General features: G+C 29.6%; 1 protein-coding gene across 2 annotated transcripts in view; it reads right to left on the reverse strand.

Annotated features, from left to right (window-relative positions):
- Positions 1-16502, reverse strand: part of LOC115887111 (fibroblast growth factor 23-like) — a 77666-nt gene that overhangs the window by 6742 nt on the left and 54422 nt on the right. Inside the window, exons 2-3 of one of the 2 annotated variants that reach the window (XM_030906437.1) lie at positions 4072-4339; positions 1238-1341 (exon numbers count right to left, since the gene is read on the reverse strand). In XM_030906437.1, the coding sequence (XP_030762297.1) occupies positions 1238-1341; positions 4072-4117 (150 nt within the window). In that variant the 5' untranslated portion in view covers positions 4118-4339. The remainder of the gene's footprint in view (positions 1-1237; positions 1342-4071; positions 4340-16502) is intronic. The other variant, XM_030906436.1, reaches the window with a different exon arrangement.

Genomic DNA, 16502 nt, shown 5'->3' on the forward strand with positions numbered 1-16502 from the left:
TATTATAATAGAAAAAAAAATCAGATATGAAAGTAGTCGAAAAAATGCAATCATATACCAGGTGTTCCATGTAAAAAAACAAAGATGCTATCACTTTTATTATGAAGCTGCAGCCCTGTAACGCGGAAAATAATTTAGACAGATACAACCAATCCAAATTTAAAAAAAAACCGTAGGCTAACTTTTAAAGATTATCAAAAATGATTCAAAACCAAGGGTTGAAAACATCAACTTTCTAATAAAACCTCAGCATTGCCACTTTTAACGCTTTGTATATTTTTAATCTACATAAAATTTCAAATCCTGAAATTTTCATAGTTTTAACACTATGTTTACCTACTATATTTCTGAGCAACTTGAGAATTTGAAAAAATATCATTTGTTCTAGCATTAAAAATACATTTTTGAGTAATATAAATCCTTTTTCAAAAAGTCGTTTTTTTCCAAAATTATTACAAGACTTTTCACACTTAATTTAATTTAAAAACTATACTTTAATTGGACATATGTCGTCCGGATCATCTAAAGTTGATGGATGGCTCTTATTAATACTATTTGAATAAATTTACACTTTAAAAAAATGATCCACAATGACCGAAGCCTGTAGATGTTAAAACCGGTGTAATTATTTTTTTCAAGTAAACTGGCCGTTGAAACGCAAGGGGACATATTCATTTTTAGCATAATTGGTCAGTTGGCTACCGCTTTGGAACTGGTTTATTCTTTTTTCAATTAATCTGCTGTTACGTAAAATATCAATACGAAAATATTGTTCTCTAGTTCTTCAAATTTAGTTTTGGAAAACTAGGGATGTTATTTATTTCTGTATTTCTTTCAGGTTTGGATATTTTTAAACTACAAAAGCGTTACTCTTTGCTAACGATTTGGGACAAATAATTTTAGAAATTCTTCAAGTGCTATTAAAAGCCAATTTGTAGTATTTTAAGAATAATTTTGGTAGACACTAGGAATTGTGAAGGAATATATTAATAACCGTATATAAATAAACAATATTTGACAGAGACGGGTGATCTCCTTTAAAATTAACTCGAGTCACCAAGCTCGTACATTATTTAAAGCATGCTTTGAGCTTGTTGCTCATAACAGCAAATTTTAATTTATAATTTAATCTCCTTTTCTGATATAGTAGTTTTTAAGTTTTTGCAATGTGCCAAATCAACAATAATATACATTGCAGGTTTGTTATAAATATGTATTTGGAAAAATATTCACTTACCGAGCCATACAGTAAACCACACTCATCCATACACAAATACTGGCATGTAAAAACACCTTGGATTCGCAACTGTCCTATACCGATAGTAGTCCTTTGCATTATTGCTGAAACAAATAAAAAAGAGCTATAAATATACCGAATGTTAATTAGAGAAATTTTTTTATACTACTAAAAATATATACTTATAGCCATCGTCAGAAATTGTTCAAAAACAACGGTTGAAAAAATCGACTTTTTGATAAAACCAGAGCATTTAAGCCTACGAAGATTGATATATTCTAAAACTACACAAAATTTCCTACAAATCCTGAAATTTTCATAATTTAATAACTATGTTTACTGGTTTTTTTCTTTAATCTAATGGCCAATTTTTCGACATTTTTACTCATGAAATTTCGCGATTTTCTTCATGTCGCCGATTTTGTTAAAACTCCTATTATTCACTAATTAATTGGTGTAGATTGGGAATATATAGGCCATTAGGTCTTACGAGTACAGTATTAGATGTAGAGGATGTTTTAACCATCATCAAAAATAGCTCAAAAACAAGGGTTCAGAAAATTAATTTTATCACTAAACCAAAGTAACTAAGCCTTCTAACTTGTAAATATTCTGAAACTACATAAAATTTCCTACAAATGCTGAGATTTTCATAATTTTATGACCATGTTTACTATGTTTCTAAGATCTTTGAAAATAGCTAAAAATATAGCTAATAAAAAAACTATGAAATTTCGTGACTTCCTTCGTGTCGCCGATTTTGTTAAAACTGCTGCTACTTACTAATTAAAAAGTGTAGATTAAGAAAATATGGACTATTGTAGTCTTACGAGAACAGTAATGGATATAGAGGACGTTAAAACCTCATCAAAAATAGCTGAAAAACAAGGGTTCAGAAAATTAATTTTATCACTAAACCAAAGTAACTAAGCCTTCTAACTTGTAAATATTCTGAAACTACATAAAATTTCCTACAAATGCTGAGATTTTCATAATTTTATGACCATGTTTACTATGTTTCTAAGATCTTTGAAAATAGCTAAAAATATAGCTAATAAAAAAACTATGAAATTTCGCGACTTCCTTCATGTCGCCGATTTTGTTAAAACTGCTGCTACTTACTAATTAAAAAGTGTAGATTAAGAAAATATGGACTATTGTAGTCTTACGAGAACAGTAATGGATATAGAGGACGTTAAAACCTCATCAAAAATAGCTCAAAAACAAGGGTTCAGAAAATTAATTTTATCGCAAAACCAAGTTACCTAAGCTTTCTAACTTGTAGATATTCTGAAACTACATAAAATTTTCTACAAATGCTGAGAGTATCATAATTTTATGACTATGTTTCTTTGAAAATGGCTAAAAAATAGCCAATGAAAAAACTCATAAAATTTCGCGATTTTCTTCATGTCGCTGATTTTGTTAAAACTGCTGTTATTTACTAATCGACTGGTGTAGATTAAGAATATATAAGCTATTATGATCTTTCGAGTACAGTATTAGATGTAGAGGGTGTAAACCATCATCAAAAACAGCTCAAAAACAAGGGTTCAGAAAATTAATTTTATGACAAAACCAAGGTAGGTACCTAAGTCTTTTAATTTGTAGATATTCTGAAACTAAATAAAATTTCCTACAAATTCTGAGATTTTAATAATTTTATGACTATATTTACTATGTTTCAAGGACCTTTTAAAAATGGCCAATTTTTCTACATTTTTCATACATATACTCATGAAAATTCGCGATTTTGGTCAAGTTACAGAAGTTAGTTAAACTACGCTTATTAACTAATTAAAGGCCAACTTTTAATCATCATGAAAAATTGTTCATGATGAAAAATTGTTCAAAAACAAGGGTTGAAAAAAATGGACTTTCTAATAAAACCAAAGCATGTAGGCCTATAAAGGTTGATATATTCTAAGAAAACATAAAATTATCTATAAATTCCCGAATTATCCTAATTTTATATCTGTATCAACTATTTTTCTGAGAGGTCTAAAACCTGCGTAAAAAATGTTAATTCCTATGGTTAATTCCAATTTTTTTCATAATTTTTCTCTATAGGATTCTCACATATTTTTCACATTATTTAAAATTGCTACCTAATTTGTAATAACAAAAATCCATTAGTATTATTATTTTGCTTTGGGTAACAAGGTTTAAATATATCTTCTTATGTTCAAGCTCAGTCGAAATATTTTCCAGCTATATTCCTAGTGGTTATCTTCCTAAAAGGCATCTTATTCTTTTGATAGATTCACATAGATGGCGCAAGCATGCTATTTTAGATTCTACAATTATTTTTCGAACTTCATATGGTAAAATAGATCTTATTATTTGAACTTAAAACAAAATATTAAATAATAATATCTGTTATAAAATAACTGTTACGAATTTTGTTTTAATAAAAAAATCTTCAAAATTCATTAATTTTAATCATTTGAGGAAATAAAAAAATAAATTATTTGATGCTTTTAAGTATGTAAATACCTTTATTCAATTCAAATAGGATTATTACAATAAACAATAACAATTTAATTTTAGTAGAATGGGACCTGAAATAAAATAATTCATTCACAATTGTTTCACACTAAAAAATATTAATCGGTTTATTTACTGTTAATAAAACACGAAGTTATATAAAATTATAAAATCTGTTTTAGGAAAATTGAGAAGGGAAAATACAATGAGATTAATACAATTTTTTATGTAGCTAAGAATTGCATTATATTGTTTTAATTATATAGAAGTTTTGAAACATAAATTTGTTGTTTTTACCGGTACAAGGCAAGGCGCGAAATATTGTTTAGGAGAAAAGCCTCATTTACCTGTTGTAACAGTAGTAAATATGCCATCTGCATCACTAATGACCATAAATACAAATAACTAATAGCCTTTGTAGATGAAAATAGCTGAGCCTGCTTGAGGAATCTTTTGAATTTTTATGTGCTTTCCATCGTCCCTATGTAGTTCGAGAGGATGCAAAGTTCCATAAAGCGATCAGCAATATTTTTCCATTGTTCTTTGTTTGATAAAGGTATTGTATCTCCTCTGGGTTAAGTTAGTTATGAAAGTGACTGGAATGTAGCCAGATATCTGAAAATAGAGATAGATGTATATTAGTAGTGATTTTTGGTACTTGATCTTGAATTTTAGGCCATTAATTTTAAAGCAGAAGTGTGTAATTGATAGTTAAAAGCTTACTGTTGTATTGCAAAGGTTTTTTTAGTTGTTGCAGCCAAAGAAAAATGGAAAAACTTCAGATCGGTTTACAGTCACAAAGATTAAAACGCCTTATGGTTGATCTTCAGAAAGAATACATTTATTTGCGTTATTTAAGCAACAATTTGTTGCTAAAATAAGATAATGAAACATATCCACTAGCATACAAATACATGACAAAAAGCCCAGAAAGCTCATTAAATTTATCACTGATAGTATGTAGAAATTAAGATATAAAACAGAAGATCCATTGAAGACATGTATCGGAAAACGAAATATGGCTTATATTTCATTTCTGGCAATGCCCTTTCCATTCCAGATTATAAATCCTCTATTTTCTTTTACTCACAATACTTACGGCTTTATTGTTTAACCTGCTGACCATAATGATTGATAATACCAGTTCTTTCTTAACAAGGAAAATATATATACAAAATTATATTGAATTATTTACTTACAACATCATAGTACAATCTAATCAAGCAATTCATAAAATTAAGTATTAAATAACTTAATAATTTTGCAACTGTATTTTCATTCATTAAATATTGAACATGTAGATTTATTCATTTTTTTCTTGTTCATGAGCCACGTTTAACAGAAAAATCATAGAAAAAACTTGTTATAGAGTGTTTCTTATAGGATTTAAAAATATATTTACTCACTAGATAACAGAATAATCTTATAAGATCTATATAATTACATATTACATTAATTAAAATCTTGTTAATGGTCAAGGAAAAATAATAAATTAAAATTTATATTTTTGCGTGTATGTGTTAATTTACGCAATAAAAAAATGCTTGCCCTGCATCATTAAAAGTTCATAAATATATATATTTAACCGACTAAAGTGCTAAGATCATGTGCATTAGATTACAATTTATGTGACGATTTATTTGGCAACATCGTTTTGCAAATTGATAATCCATTAGATAAATTAGAAACAATAGATTATGTTGAGGATTTAGTGGGTTCAATAGTAACATTAATTTAAACTAGACTCCTAAATAGCATTGAATTATTGTTATTTGACACAAGCGGTGATCATACGAAGCTTTGACGTTTTGAGAGGGTTAAAGAAAATATTTTCGGGCTATTTAAGGGCTAGATTTCCCTAAAAGCGTTAAACCTGAAGATATTTAACTTTCCTGGCGGCAAGAGATTTATTAGGCATGTTTTCTATTACGCCCAGGACCGCAAAACGTTTAATAGTTGCCTTGTAACATTTAAATCTTTTGAGAGTGAAATAATTTATGTTTCAAGTCTATATTAAGCACGGTTTTATTTACTTCCGACGACACACTACAGAAGTGGGACTAGACAAAAATAAAATACCCTATCGTGATTTGGATCACGGGAAATATTCATTTTGTTCAGTAGTACCCAGAGCTGCAACAAGTCAGCGTAAGTCATTTCTAAAATCAAAATTATTTAAGTGTTAAGTCAATTTCAATATAAAGTTCAAATGACTTAAGTTTTAAGTCTTTGACTTAAGTCATTTTCTTTGAAGTCAAGTCATTTTTGTAAAGACTTAATTCAATATAACGTTATTTAAGTCTTTTTTGACTTAAGTTTTTTCTTCACTTAAGTCTTTTTTAATTAATTTTCTGGTTTGGAAAAAAAAAATAAAAACATCAACAACCTAAATAAAATTAAATTTCGTGGTACTTTGTACAGGTTGTCCCATTTTTGTGTGTTTTACAGGGTTTCTAGTTTATGAGCAGCGGTACAAAGATACGGTTTTCACAGTTGCTACATTTTTATGAAACTAATGATGGTAAACACATATTGATGCCACTCTTAAAAATTTACGATAAAAATATATGAAAAAAAACGACTTAAATTATTTCTTAGAAGACTTATTAAATCTCATAAAAGACTATCTTTTAAAATATTTAAATCTTTTGTAAAATGACTGAAGTCATTAAAAAAAGATTTAAATATTTTTAAATAGATTAAATCTTTTCGAAAAAGACTTAAATCTTTTTTTAATGACTTAAATATTTTTCTATTTCGGAATAAAGAATTAAATCACAAGTCATTTTGAAAATGACTTAAATTTTATGTCTTAAGTCAGCTTTCGAAATGTGACTTAAAATCAAACGAATCATGATGGTGCTTAAATTCAAATCTATAACCTAACGACGCTATAACAATAAAATTTTAATATGTTTTTGAAAAATCCCGTGGCTTACTGATCATAAATAGGCGGTATTTTATTTATTTTAGCAATCATAGAAGTTACAGTGTCTATGAGGCGCGAAAGATTGTGAAAGGTAAAAACACAATAGGTAATATTTACCGATAATTTTACAGCATGCACTATAAAAATATACACATACTGTTAACAATGCATAATATATTCTTGCATGGGCACTAAAGAAACTACAGAGAAATAGAGCAATTTAAACGCAGGGAAAATACTTTAGAAAAAATGTTTTTTTTCTCAGACATCTGTAGAGGTTAGCAATGTATGGCTATCGCTTAAAAACACATAAAAATAATCATATACAAAAAGTTTGAGGCTTTTTGGTTTTAAAAATTCAGGGTTTTTACCCAGCGTGCAAGGATTTATTTATAGACGACTATAACGTTTAAATTTGAACGCACTGTAGATGGAAGTAGGAACTCATTCCACTTAACGAAAAAATGTTTTTCATTAAGGCCAGCTTGTCGTACCTCTGGGTAATTACGACACCATCCAATAAGAATAATACCGTAATAGATAATTGTAGGCAATTTAAATAAAACGTTTTTCTATTTTAATCTAGCAGCTTCTGGCGTGAGAGCCCGCCACACACGAACAACGCTTTTGTCTACATTACAATTTTCAAGCATGCCTTGATACACTTTTTGAGTTATTTTGAATTCTGCCATGACTATAGCAATTTAAGTTGGTACAACACGAATAACGCATTTATTATAACTGACAACCTCCAAAAAATCTAAAAAAGAATTTTCTTTAATGAGTTCTAGTATTTAGTTTCATATTTTTAGTGTTCTAGGTTAATTTAGAACACTATAGAATAATAAATTAGTTTTTTTTTCAAAATTTTTCGGTAGTACACTTTTTTTAAGACTTTCTTTTATACGTGTGGTGCATCAGTGTTGGAAACATAGGAAATCCCATGCGAATCTTGAACTGTCAAAATATTGGCTCCCCTATCTATTGATTTTACAGCAAAGTCGTACATAGGTTTGGTTTGGAAAGATCTGTGTATGCTGAATACACATGTAAATTTTGAATAATTTTGGAAATGCCGCTTCAAAATTTGCAGAGGATTTCCTATTTCCAACGCCGATACATCACCCGGTATATTCTCTTCTTGATATACAGGGTGTACCAGAAATAAGTGCAGGTATTTTAAGGGGTGGTAGATCTCGATAAAAGAAACATATTTTCTCTTTATCGTTTTTCAAATAAGTCCAAAATAACGGAGTTATTTTACTTTGAAAATTTCACACCTCTACTTTTCAACCAATAACATGCTTTAATGTTGACTAGTTACCATGGCAACTGAAAAAATTTCCGGAAATTTTTTCGAGGCGCCACGAAACTTTAGTGGAAATTTTTTGACAGTTGAAAAGGTAAACATAAGATCTACAATCATAATGTGAATGAACTACAATGTCTATATATTGAAATATTCCCCATTTGAGTTTTAGCATTTGATGTAACTAAGGTTGGTAATATTTTTATTTAAGGAAATATGTTAGAATATACCTACATATGAATTTCTTCGAAATTGCCATGTTCTAAAAAAAATATAGTTCTGCCGCCTTTATTTAACTAAAGCTGGTATTTTTCTATTTAACGAAATATGATGGATATACACTTGATTTTGATTTTCGGGTGTTATCTGGTTTTATATTTTCAATTTCTTCTTTAATGACTTGTTGGTTTACTTTTTCCAAATCGCGACATTTCGCTATACACTTCTTACTCTACGTACAGACGTTTTAAAACTAGTAATAGCTTAATGACAGAATCGCAAACAAAAATGACAAAACACATAATATGTCAAAAACATCAATACCTTGGTCAACTTAACAAATTGAAATTATTTTAAAATGTCATGTTGGATTAATATTTTTTTTTCAAATTTAGGTGTGAAATTTTCTTACCGAATACCAAGCAAGCTTAAATTATTCCTGGAAATTTTCTTTCGGGCACGAATATTTTAGGAAAATTATCCCTCGTCTTCGACTCGGGATAATTTTCAAAATATTCGTGCCCTCAAAAAAATTTCTGAAAATAATTTAAGCTCTTGTGATATTATAAGTGAAAATTTAAGAAAAAATGATTTTTTGCTAAAATTTTGAGAACCACTGGATCTTTTCTGGATTTTCTTTCTTGTAAATTTAACCTAATACCTATGTTGCCATATTATCAAGAAATTATTTTTTTTAACTAAAAACTAAAAAAATATTACAAAATTTTTTTAAAAAAATTCCGAATTTTCAAAAAAAAATGTTCACGAAAAAAACCTCATAATATGCGTGTTGTATATATTGTCGTATGTTACTCTAGTATTGTAAACCCCATAGGGACATCTTGTATATATAGTCGAATAGTCAAATAAAATGTACAGTTACTTTAGAACACCAAAAAAATAATATTTAAAAAGAAAATTTCAGGTCGTATGTGTTATATCCAAGAATTTCGTCTGTGTACACCAATAAAATTATAGGAAGATATTTCAGATAGATTAAACGAATATAAAATTAAATAATAAGTGTAATGGGCTATAAACATTTTGTTTAGCTAATCGTAAAGTTGTATAGCCTATTGTACATGCTTATTTTAATACTAAAATTTAACTTTCTTCTCTCGAAAAGCCAAAAAAATCAAATTTGCTATTTTTACATATCTGTATGTTTCTTTAGGGCTCTCAAATAGAATTGCAAATACGTATCATCCTTTCAGCGACGGCTTTTCAAAGAATTTCGCGCCATTCGAGGGGCATTTTCGAATCCTAAACAAAAGAAGAAAATCGATACTATTCATTGTATAACTTAGAAATGTCAGTTTCCTCTTTGACTTGCCGATAAAGCAGTCTTGAGTCCCAACACAATTCACTGAATCCGACATTATTCGGCGTAATACAAAAAATGTTTTCTTTCTTCTATTTTTGGTGACAAAATACATATTATTAAGAAATCGCCCCCTTTTACAGTAAAGGAAAAGCTACATAAATATTATTTGGTCCTAGCCTAAGGCCATATGTCGTAAATCTCTTTAATCAAGTCTAATAAACTAAGATTTAGTTTTACAATGAGGAATGTCAGATAAGAAATGGAAAAAGTGTATAAATTAAATTAAGGCAGAAAGTAGGGCAGAACCTTCTCCAATGCTTAATTTATTGAATAAAAAAATATAACTTACTTAGATTTAATTTTGTCAACAAAGTATCAAATCATTTAATTGTGTTATTACATTTGAAATGATGGAACGCGCTAATACGTGAGTGATCTATATGCTAACTAGTTCCGTAGCTTTAATGCCGAACATGCACTCAAATCTCATTATACATGCAAAAGACATTCAGGTTCATATCAAGGTATGCATGATGTTGATCTAGATTTTTTAATTTTGTGAAAAGCTCAGCTTTATATCATCGAGCACAAAAGAGAGGTCAAGGTATGGTAATAGAGAAAATAATTGTCCTTTTGTGAGATTCTTCGGTATTAGACTAAAATTTTCTCTTAAATATTTCTTTCTTGATACAATCGATACTAATATTAATATTAAGAGCTGAAATTCTACCAAATTTTTTTTCATCATCGTGAACGATCTTTTCTCAGTAACGAAAATAAAAAAAAATACAGTAACTAACTAATAACAGTAGATTACAGTTGAGGGTTGGAACCTTTGGTGATACACAGCAAAATAAAATACTAAATCACCACAATACACCAAAACACTTTTACTTTTACACTGGACGCGCGTTTCGCTAACCATGTTAGCATCATCAGCAGATGATTATAAACTAATGGTTATATATATATATAGCTAATAAATGGTTATCAAGGGAGTTCGAAAATTTACCTGATCATGAACCTTCTTTCTCAGTTAAAAATAATATTGAATTCATTAACAAAATTAAAGATATAACATTGCATGAAGGTGAAATTTTGGTCTCCTTTGATGTATCTTCGTTGTTCCCAAGTGTTCCACATACTTTAGACTACTTGAAGGAATTACTGAACGCAAATGGTCTTGACAACAAAACTGTGATTGAATATATTGAGCTTACATCGTTATGTATGAAGCAAAATTGTTTTCAATTTAATAACAACTTTTTTGAACAGCGGGAAGGTACAGCAATGGGTAATCCATTGTCTCCATTTTTGGCTAATTTATTCATGGGCAGGTTTGAAGTGGAGGCTAGGAATCAGTTTGAGTATTTTCCAAGAGTATGGTTTATGTATGTGTATGATATTTTGCTGTTTTTGACACACATTCAGACACCATAGACAATTTTCTTTCTAAGTTAAATAATAGTTTTCCTTCCATTAAATTTATGCATGAAATTGAGAACAACGACAAATTACCATTTCTAGATGTATTAGTTATTAGAAATACTAATAATTGCCTGGAATTTGATATCTATAGGAAAAATACGACCACACGCAGATATATTCCTAATGAATCACATCATAGTGTTGAACATAAAATGGCTAGTTTAAATTTCTTAGTTTCCCACTTTCCAACGAAAGATATGAAATAGAAAGAGATTCTATTAGGAATGTAGCTGAGTGTAATGGATATTCTTCTTCCCTAGTTGATAAATTAATTAGAAAACGTAGGTATAGGTTAATGATTTCTGAAAATTCGACTTTTCAAGTGGAGAAAGATACGTCTAAATATTTTTCGATGCCGTTTGATAGAGAGTTATCCCGTGGTCTAAAAGGAATTTTTTAGAATGTCAATTATAAACTTGTGTATAGTGCTAATAATAAATTACAACAATTATTAGGTAATCCAAAGGATAAAACACCTCCACTGGAAAGGTCGGGTATTTATGAAATTTCTTGTAAAGATTGTAAACAGAAATATGTTGGGCAAACTAGAAGATCAATATTAACTAGATTTAAAGAATATTTAGCTCAGATAAGATATGGTAGACCGGATAAATCTTGCGTTGCCGAACATATTGTTGATAAAGACCATTGTATAGATCTTAATAATTTAAAATTAATTAAACAAGTCTCAAATTACAGGCAATTAGATGCATATGAAAGCATCAGAATTAATAAATGTAAAGATAGTATGAACAGAGACAACGGTCCAATACCTTCAAGTTCTTTGTTCCTACTACTCTAGTGGCGGAAATCTAATTGTTACGCTCAGTGGGCTCTGACTCGGTTGGCTAGATTTTGCCACGCCCACTCGGTACCCACTGGGCGAGTATATTATAAACGCTCAACTTGTAGATTGTACTTTTGTTTATAATCATCTACTGATGATGCTAACATGGTTAGCGAAACGCGCGTCCAGTGTAAAAGTAAAAGTGTTTTGGTGTATTGTGGTGATTTAGTGTTTTTATTTTGCTAATAACAGTACCTTGTATAGTCTTTAATGCTTATTTTAAATAAGTGTTAAGTCTTCTTTGGAATTCTTTGGTATTATCTAAGATTTTCTTTTAAATATTCGCCTCTTGATACCCTACATTCCTTATACCTTGGTTACACTAAACAAACTGCCTTGAGATCTTAATATACTCGTCCATTCGCATGTTAATTAAATTACCAACTGCCTGTGTAGTTCTTCATTCGCTCAGTCCAATGATGATTTTTTGATGTAAATCAGCATCTCACCTGCTAATCCGTAAGGCGTATGGATGTGACACATCTTACCATTTATCAGGTGAGATGGGACTCACTAACCGATAATTTATGCCATATATTTTCAAACGGGCATTTTACACTTCTTTTTTGTCATGTTTTCAGCCCGCATTACTTTTGAAAATTTGTGTCACTTGGTCATATATGTAATCGTTTCATTTACGTTTGTTTTAATTATTATTTTTATCTGTCTTAATCAACTTAAGAGTTCATCACGATATTTTTTAACCGTTTGAAGATGTTGAGTCAGGACTCGCTCTCATTGTTGAGTTAATAAATTAAATAAAAATAAACCGGAAGATTAAATATGGCTCGTTAAATGCCAGACACTTCATACTATTTCTTTTGATGTAAAGTTTAGGTCCAAACAAATACCACTTCCGAAAATAATCTACACGCTAACACGTATGGAACGTCAATCGGAATGTGTACCCTTGGAGAAACATGACTTTATATTTATTAAAGCTGACATACAGAGCCTGTCTTCTTTGACATTGAAAATGTAGTTTCCTCTTTGTTGAACAATATTATTTATTATTATTGAGTTTTTGGATATAAAAATATAGAAAATTTTAAATTTTAAATCATTATGATCGAGTTTGTTATGATCCCAGAGTACCCAAACCTTTAACTGTTTATATATTTTGAAAGTAAATAAAATTTGCTACAAATCCTGAATTTTTCATAATTTTTTGACCACGCTTACTATTTTTCTAAGAGCTTCAAAAATATATAAAATTTAATCATTATGAAAAATCGTTCAGAAACACTGTCTCGAAAAATCGAGTTTCCCATGAACCCAGAGTACCCAACTCTTTAACTGTTTATATATTTTGAAAGCAAATAAAATTTGCTACACATACTGAGTTTTTGATAATTTTTTGACCACGTCTACTATTTTTCTAAGAGCTTCAAATATATGTAAAATTTAATCATTATGAAAAATCGTTCAGCAACACTATTTCGAAAAATCGAGTTTATCATGAACTCAGAGTACCCAACCCTTTAACTGTTTATATACTTTGAAAGTAAATAAAATTTGCTATAAATACTGAATTTTTCATAATTTTTGACCACGTCAACTATTTTTCTAAGAGCTTCAAAAATATGTAATATTTAATCATTATGAAAAATCGTTCAGAAACACTGTTTCGAAAAATCGAGTTTACCATGAACTCAGAGTACCCAAGTACTTAACTGTTTATATACTCTAAAAGTACATAAAATTTACTACAAATTGTGAAATTTTCATAATTTTTTACTACGCGGACTAATTTTCTAAGAGCTTCAAAAATATGTAAAACTTTATATCATTATAAAAAATCGTTCAGAAACACTGTTTCGAAAAATCAAGTTTACCATGAACTCAGAGTACCCAACTCTTTAACTGTTTATATATTTTAAAAGTAAATAAAATTTGCTACAAATACTGAATTTTTCATAATTTTTTGACCACGTCTACTATTCTTCTCAGAGCTTCAAAAATGACTAAAATTTAATCATTATAAAAAATCGTTCAGAAACACTCTTTCGAAAATTCGAGTTTTCCATGATCTGACAGTACCCAATCATTTAACTGTTTATATATTCTAAAAGTACATAAAATTTCCTGTAAATGCTGAAATTTTTAGAATTCTAGGACTAAGTCTAAAAATACCAGTTGGGAAAAAATATCTTTTGAAATTAGTTAGAATACTTTATAACATCTATTGATAATTTTTTTCAAATAAATGTAGCACCAATTAAGTGGATGCAACGTTTAAGAGGCTATAATGTACCACTCCTTTTTCTAAAATTTCAGTCTGTGTAGCAGAGGTGCCATTAGAAATAATTCAGCCTGTCCATCCTAATAAAAAGTGTCTTTTAACAGACCCAGTATAAAAAATCAATTCCCCACAACCTGTCTTAAAATCGTATACCGTTTCTAGCTCTTTGTATATAACACAAATAATGTATTATAAACATATTTTTAATTTACAATTGCATCTTCAATTGTCTTCTTAGCACAACATTATTATCATCAAAAGAATATATTAAAACCGAATTATAACGAGAAAAATTTCCTGGACTGGGTCCTTTTGAACTAGATGGCATGTGTCCATCAGCAGTTTACCATTAGCTGAAGAAGTATGATTCTTCGGTTGGGGGGTATAAATTCATTATTAAATAACATTGGTATCATCAAAAGGATATATTAAAACCGAATTATAACGAGAAAACTTTCCTGGACTGGGTCCTTTTAAACTGGATGGCATGTGTCCATCAGCAGTTTACCATTAGCTGAAGAAGTATGATTCTTCGGTTGTGGGTATAAATTCATTATTAAATAACATTATTATCATCAAAAGAATATATTAAAACCGAATTATAACGAGAAAAATTTCCTGGACTGGGTCCTTTTGAACTGGATGGCATGTGTCCATCAGCAGTTTACCATTAGCTGAAGAAGTATGATTCTTCGGTTGTGGGGTATAAATTCATTATTAAATAACATTATTATCATCAAAAGAATATATTAAAACCGAATTATAACGAGAAAACTTTCCTGGACTGGGTCCTTTTAAACTGGATGGCATGTGTCCATCAGCAATTTACCATTACCTGAAGAAGTATGATTCTTCAGTTGTGGGGTATAATTTCATTATTAAATAACATTATTATCATCAAAAGAATATATTAAAACCGAATTATAACGAGAAAACTTTCCTGGACTGGGTCTTTTTGAACTGGATGGCATGTGTCCATCAGCAGTTTACCATCAGCTGAAGAAGTATGATTCTTCGGTTGTGGGGTATAAATTCATTATTAAATAACATTATTATCATCAAAAGAATATATTAAAACCGAATTATAACGAGAAAATTTTCCTGGCCTGGCTCCTTTTGAACTAGATGGCATGTGTCCATCAGCAGTTTACCATTAGCTGAAGAAGTATGATTCTTCGGTTGGGGGGTATAAATTCATTATTAAATAACATTAGTATCATCAAAAGGATATATTAAAACCGAATTATAACGAGAAAACTTTCCTGGACTGGGTCCTTTTAAACTGGATGGCATGTGTCCATCAGCAGTTTACCATTACCTGAAGAAGTATGATTCTTCGGTTGTGGGGTATAAATTCATTATTAAATAACATTATTATAATCAAAAGAATATATTAAAACCGAATGATAACGAGAAAACTTTCCTGGACTGGGTCTTTTTGAACTGGATGGCATGTGTCCATCAGCAGTTTACCATTAGCTGAAGAAGTATGATTCTTCGGTTGGGGGGTATAAATTCATTATTAAATAACATTAGTATCATCAAAAGGATATATTAAAACCGAATTTTAACGAGAAAACTTTCCTGGACTGGGTCCTTTTAAACTGGATGGCATGTGTCCATCAGCAGTTTACCATTAGCTGAAGAAGTATGATTCTTCAGTTGTGGGGTATAAATTCATTATTAAATAACATTATTATCATCAAAAGAATATATTAAAACCGAATTATAACGAGAAAAACTTTCCTGGACTGGGCCCTTCGAACTGGATGGCATGTGTCCATCAGCAGTTTACCATTAGCTGAAGAAGTATGATTCTTCGGTTGTGGGGTATAAATTCATTATTAAATAACATTATTATCATCAAAAGAATATATTAAAACCGAATTATAACGAGAAAATTTTCCTGGACTGGGTCCTTTTGAACTGGATGGCATGTGTCCATCAGCAGTTTACCATTAGCTGAAGAAGTATGATTCTTCGGTTGTGGGGTATAAATTCATTATTAAATAACATTATTATCATCAAAAGAATATATTAAAACCGAATTATAACGAGAAAACTTTCCCGGACTGGGTCCTTTGGAACTGGATGGCATGTGTCCATCAGCAGTTTAGCATTAGCTAAAGAAGTATGATTCTTGAGTTGGGGGGGTATAAATTCGTTATTAAATAACATTATTATCTTCAAAAGAATATATTAAAACCAAATTATAACGAGAAAACTTTCCTGGACTGGGTCCTTTTAAACTGGGTGGCATGTGTAAATCAGCAGTTTACCATTAGCTGAAGAAGTATGATTCTTGAGTTGGGGGTATAAATTCATTATTAAATAACATTATTATCATCAAAAGAATATATTAAAACCGAATTATAACGAGAAAACTTTCCTGGACTGGGTCTTTTTGAACTGGATGGCAT

This window comes from Sitophilus oryzae, unplaced genomic scaffold, assembly GCF_002938485.1.
Source record: "Sitophilus oryzae breed Bouriz unplaced genomic scaffold, Soryzae_2.0 scaffold_552_pilon_pilon, whole genome shotgun sequence".
Lineage (NCBI taxonomy): Eukaryota > Metazoa > Arthropoda > Insecta > Coleoptera > Curculionidae > Sitophilus > Sitophilus oryzae.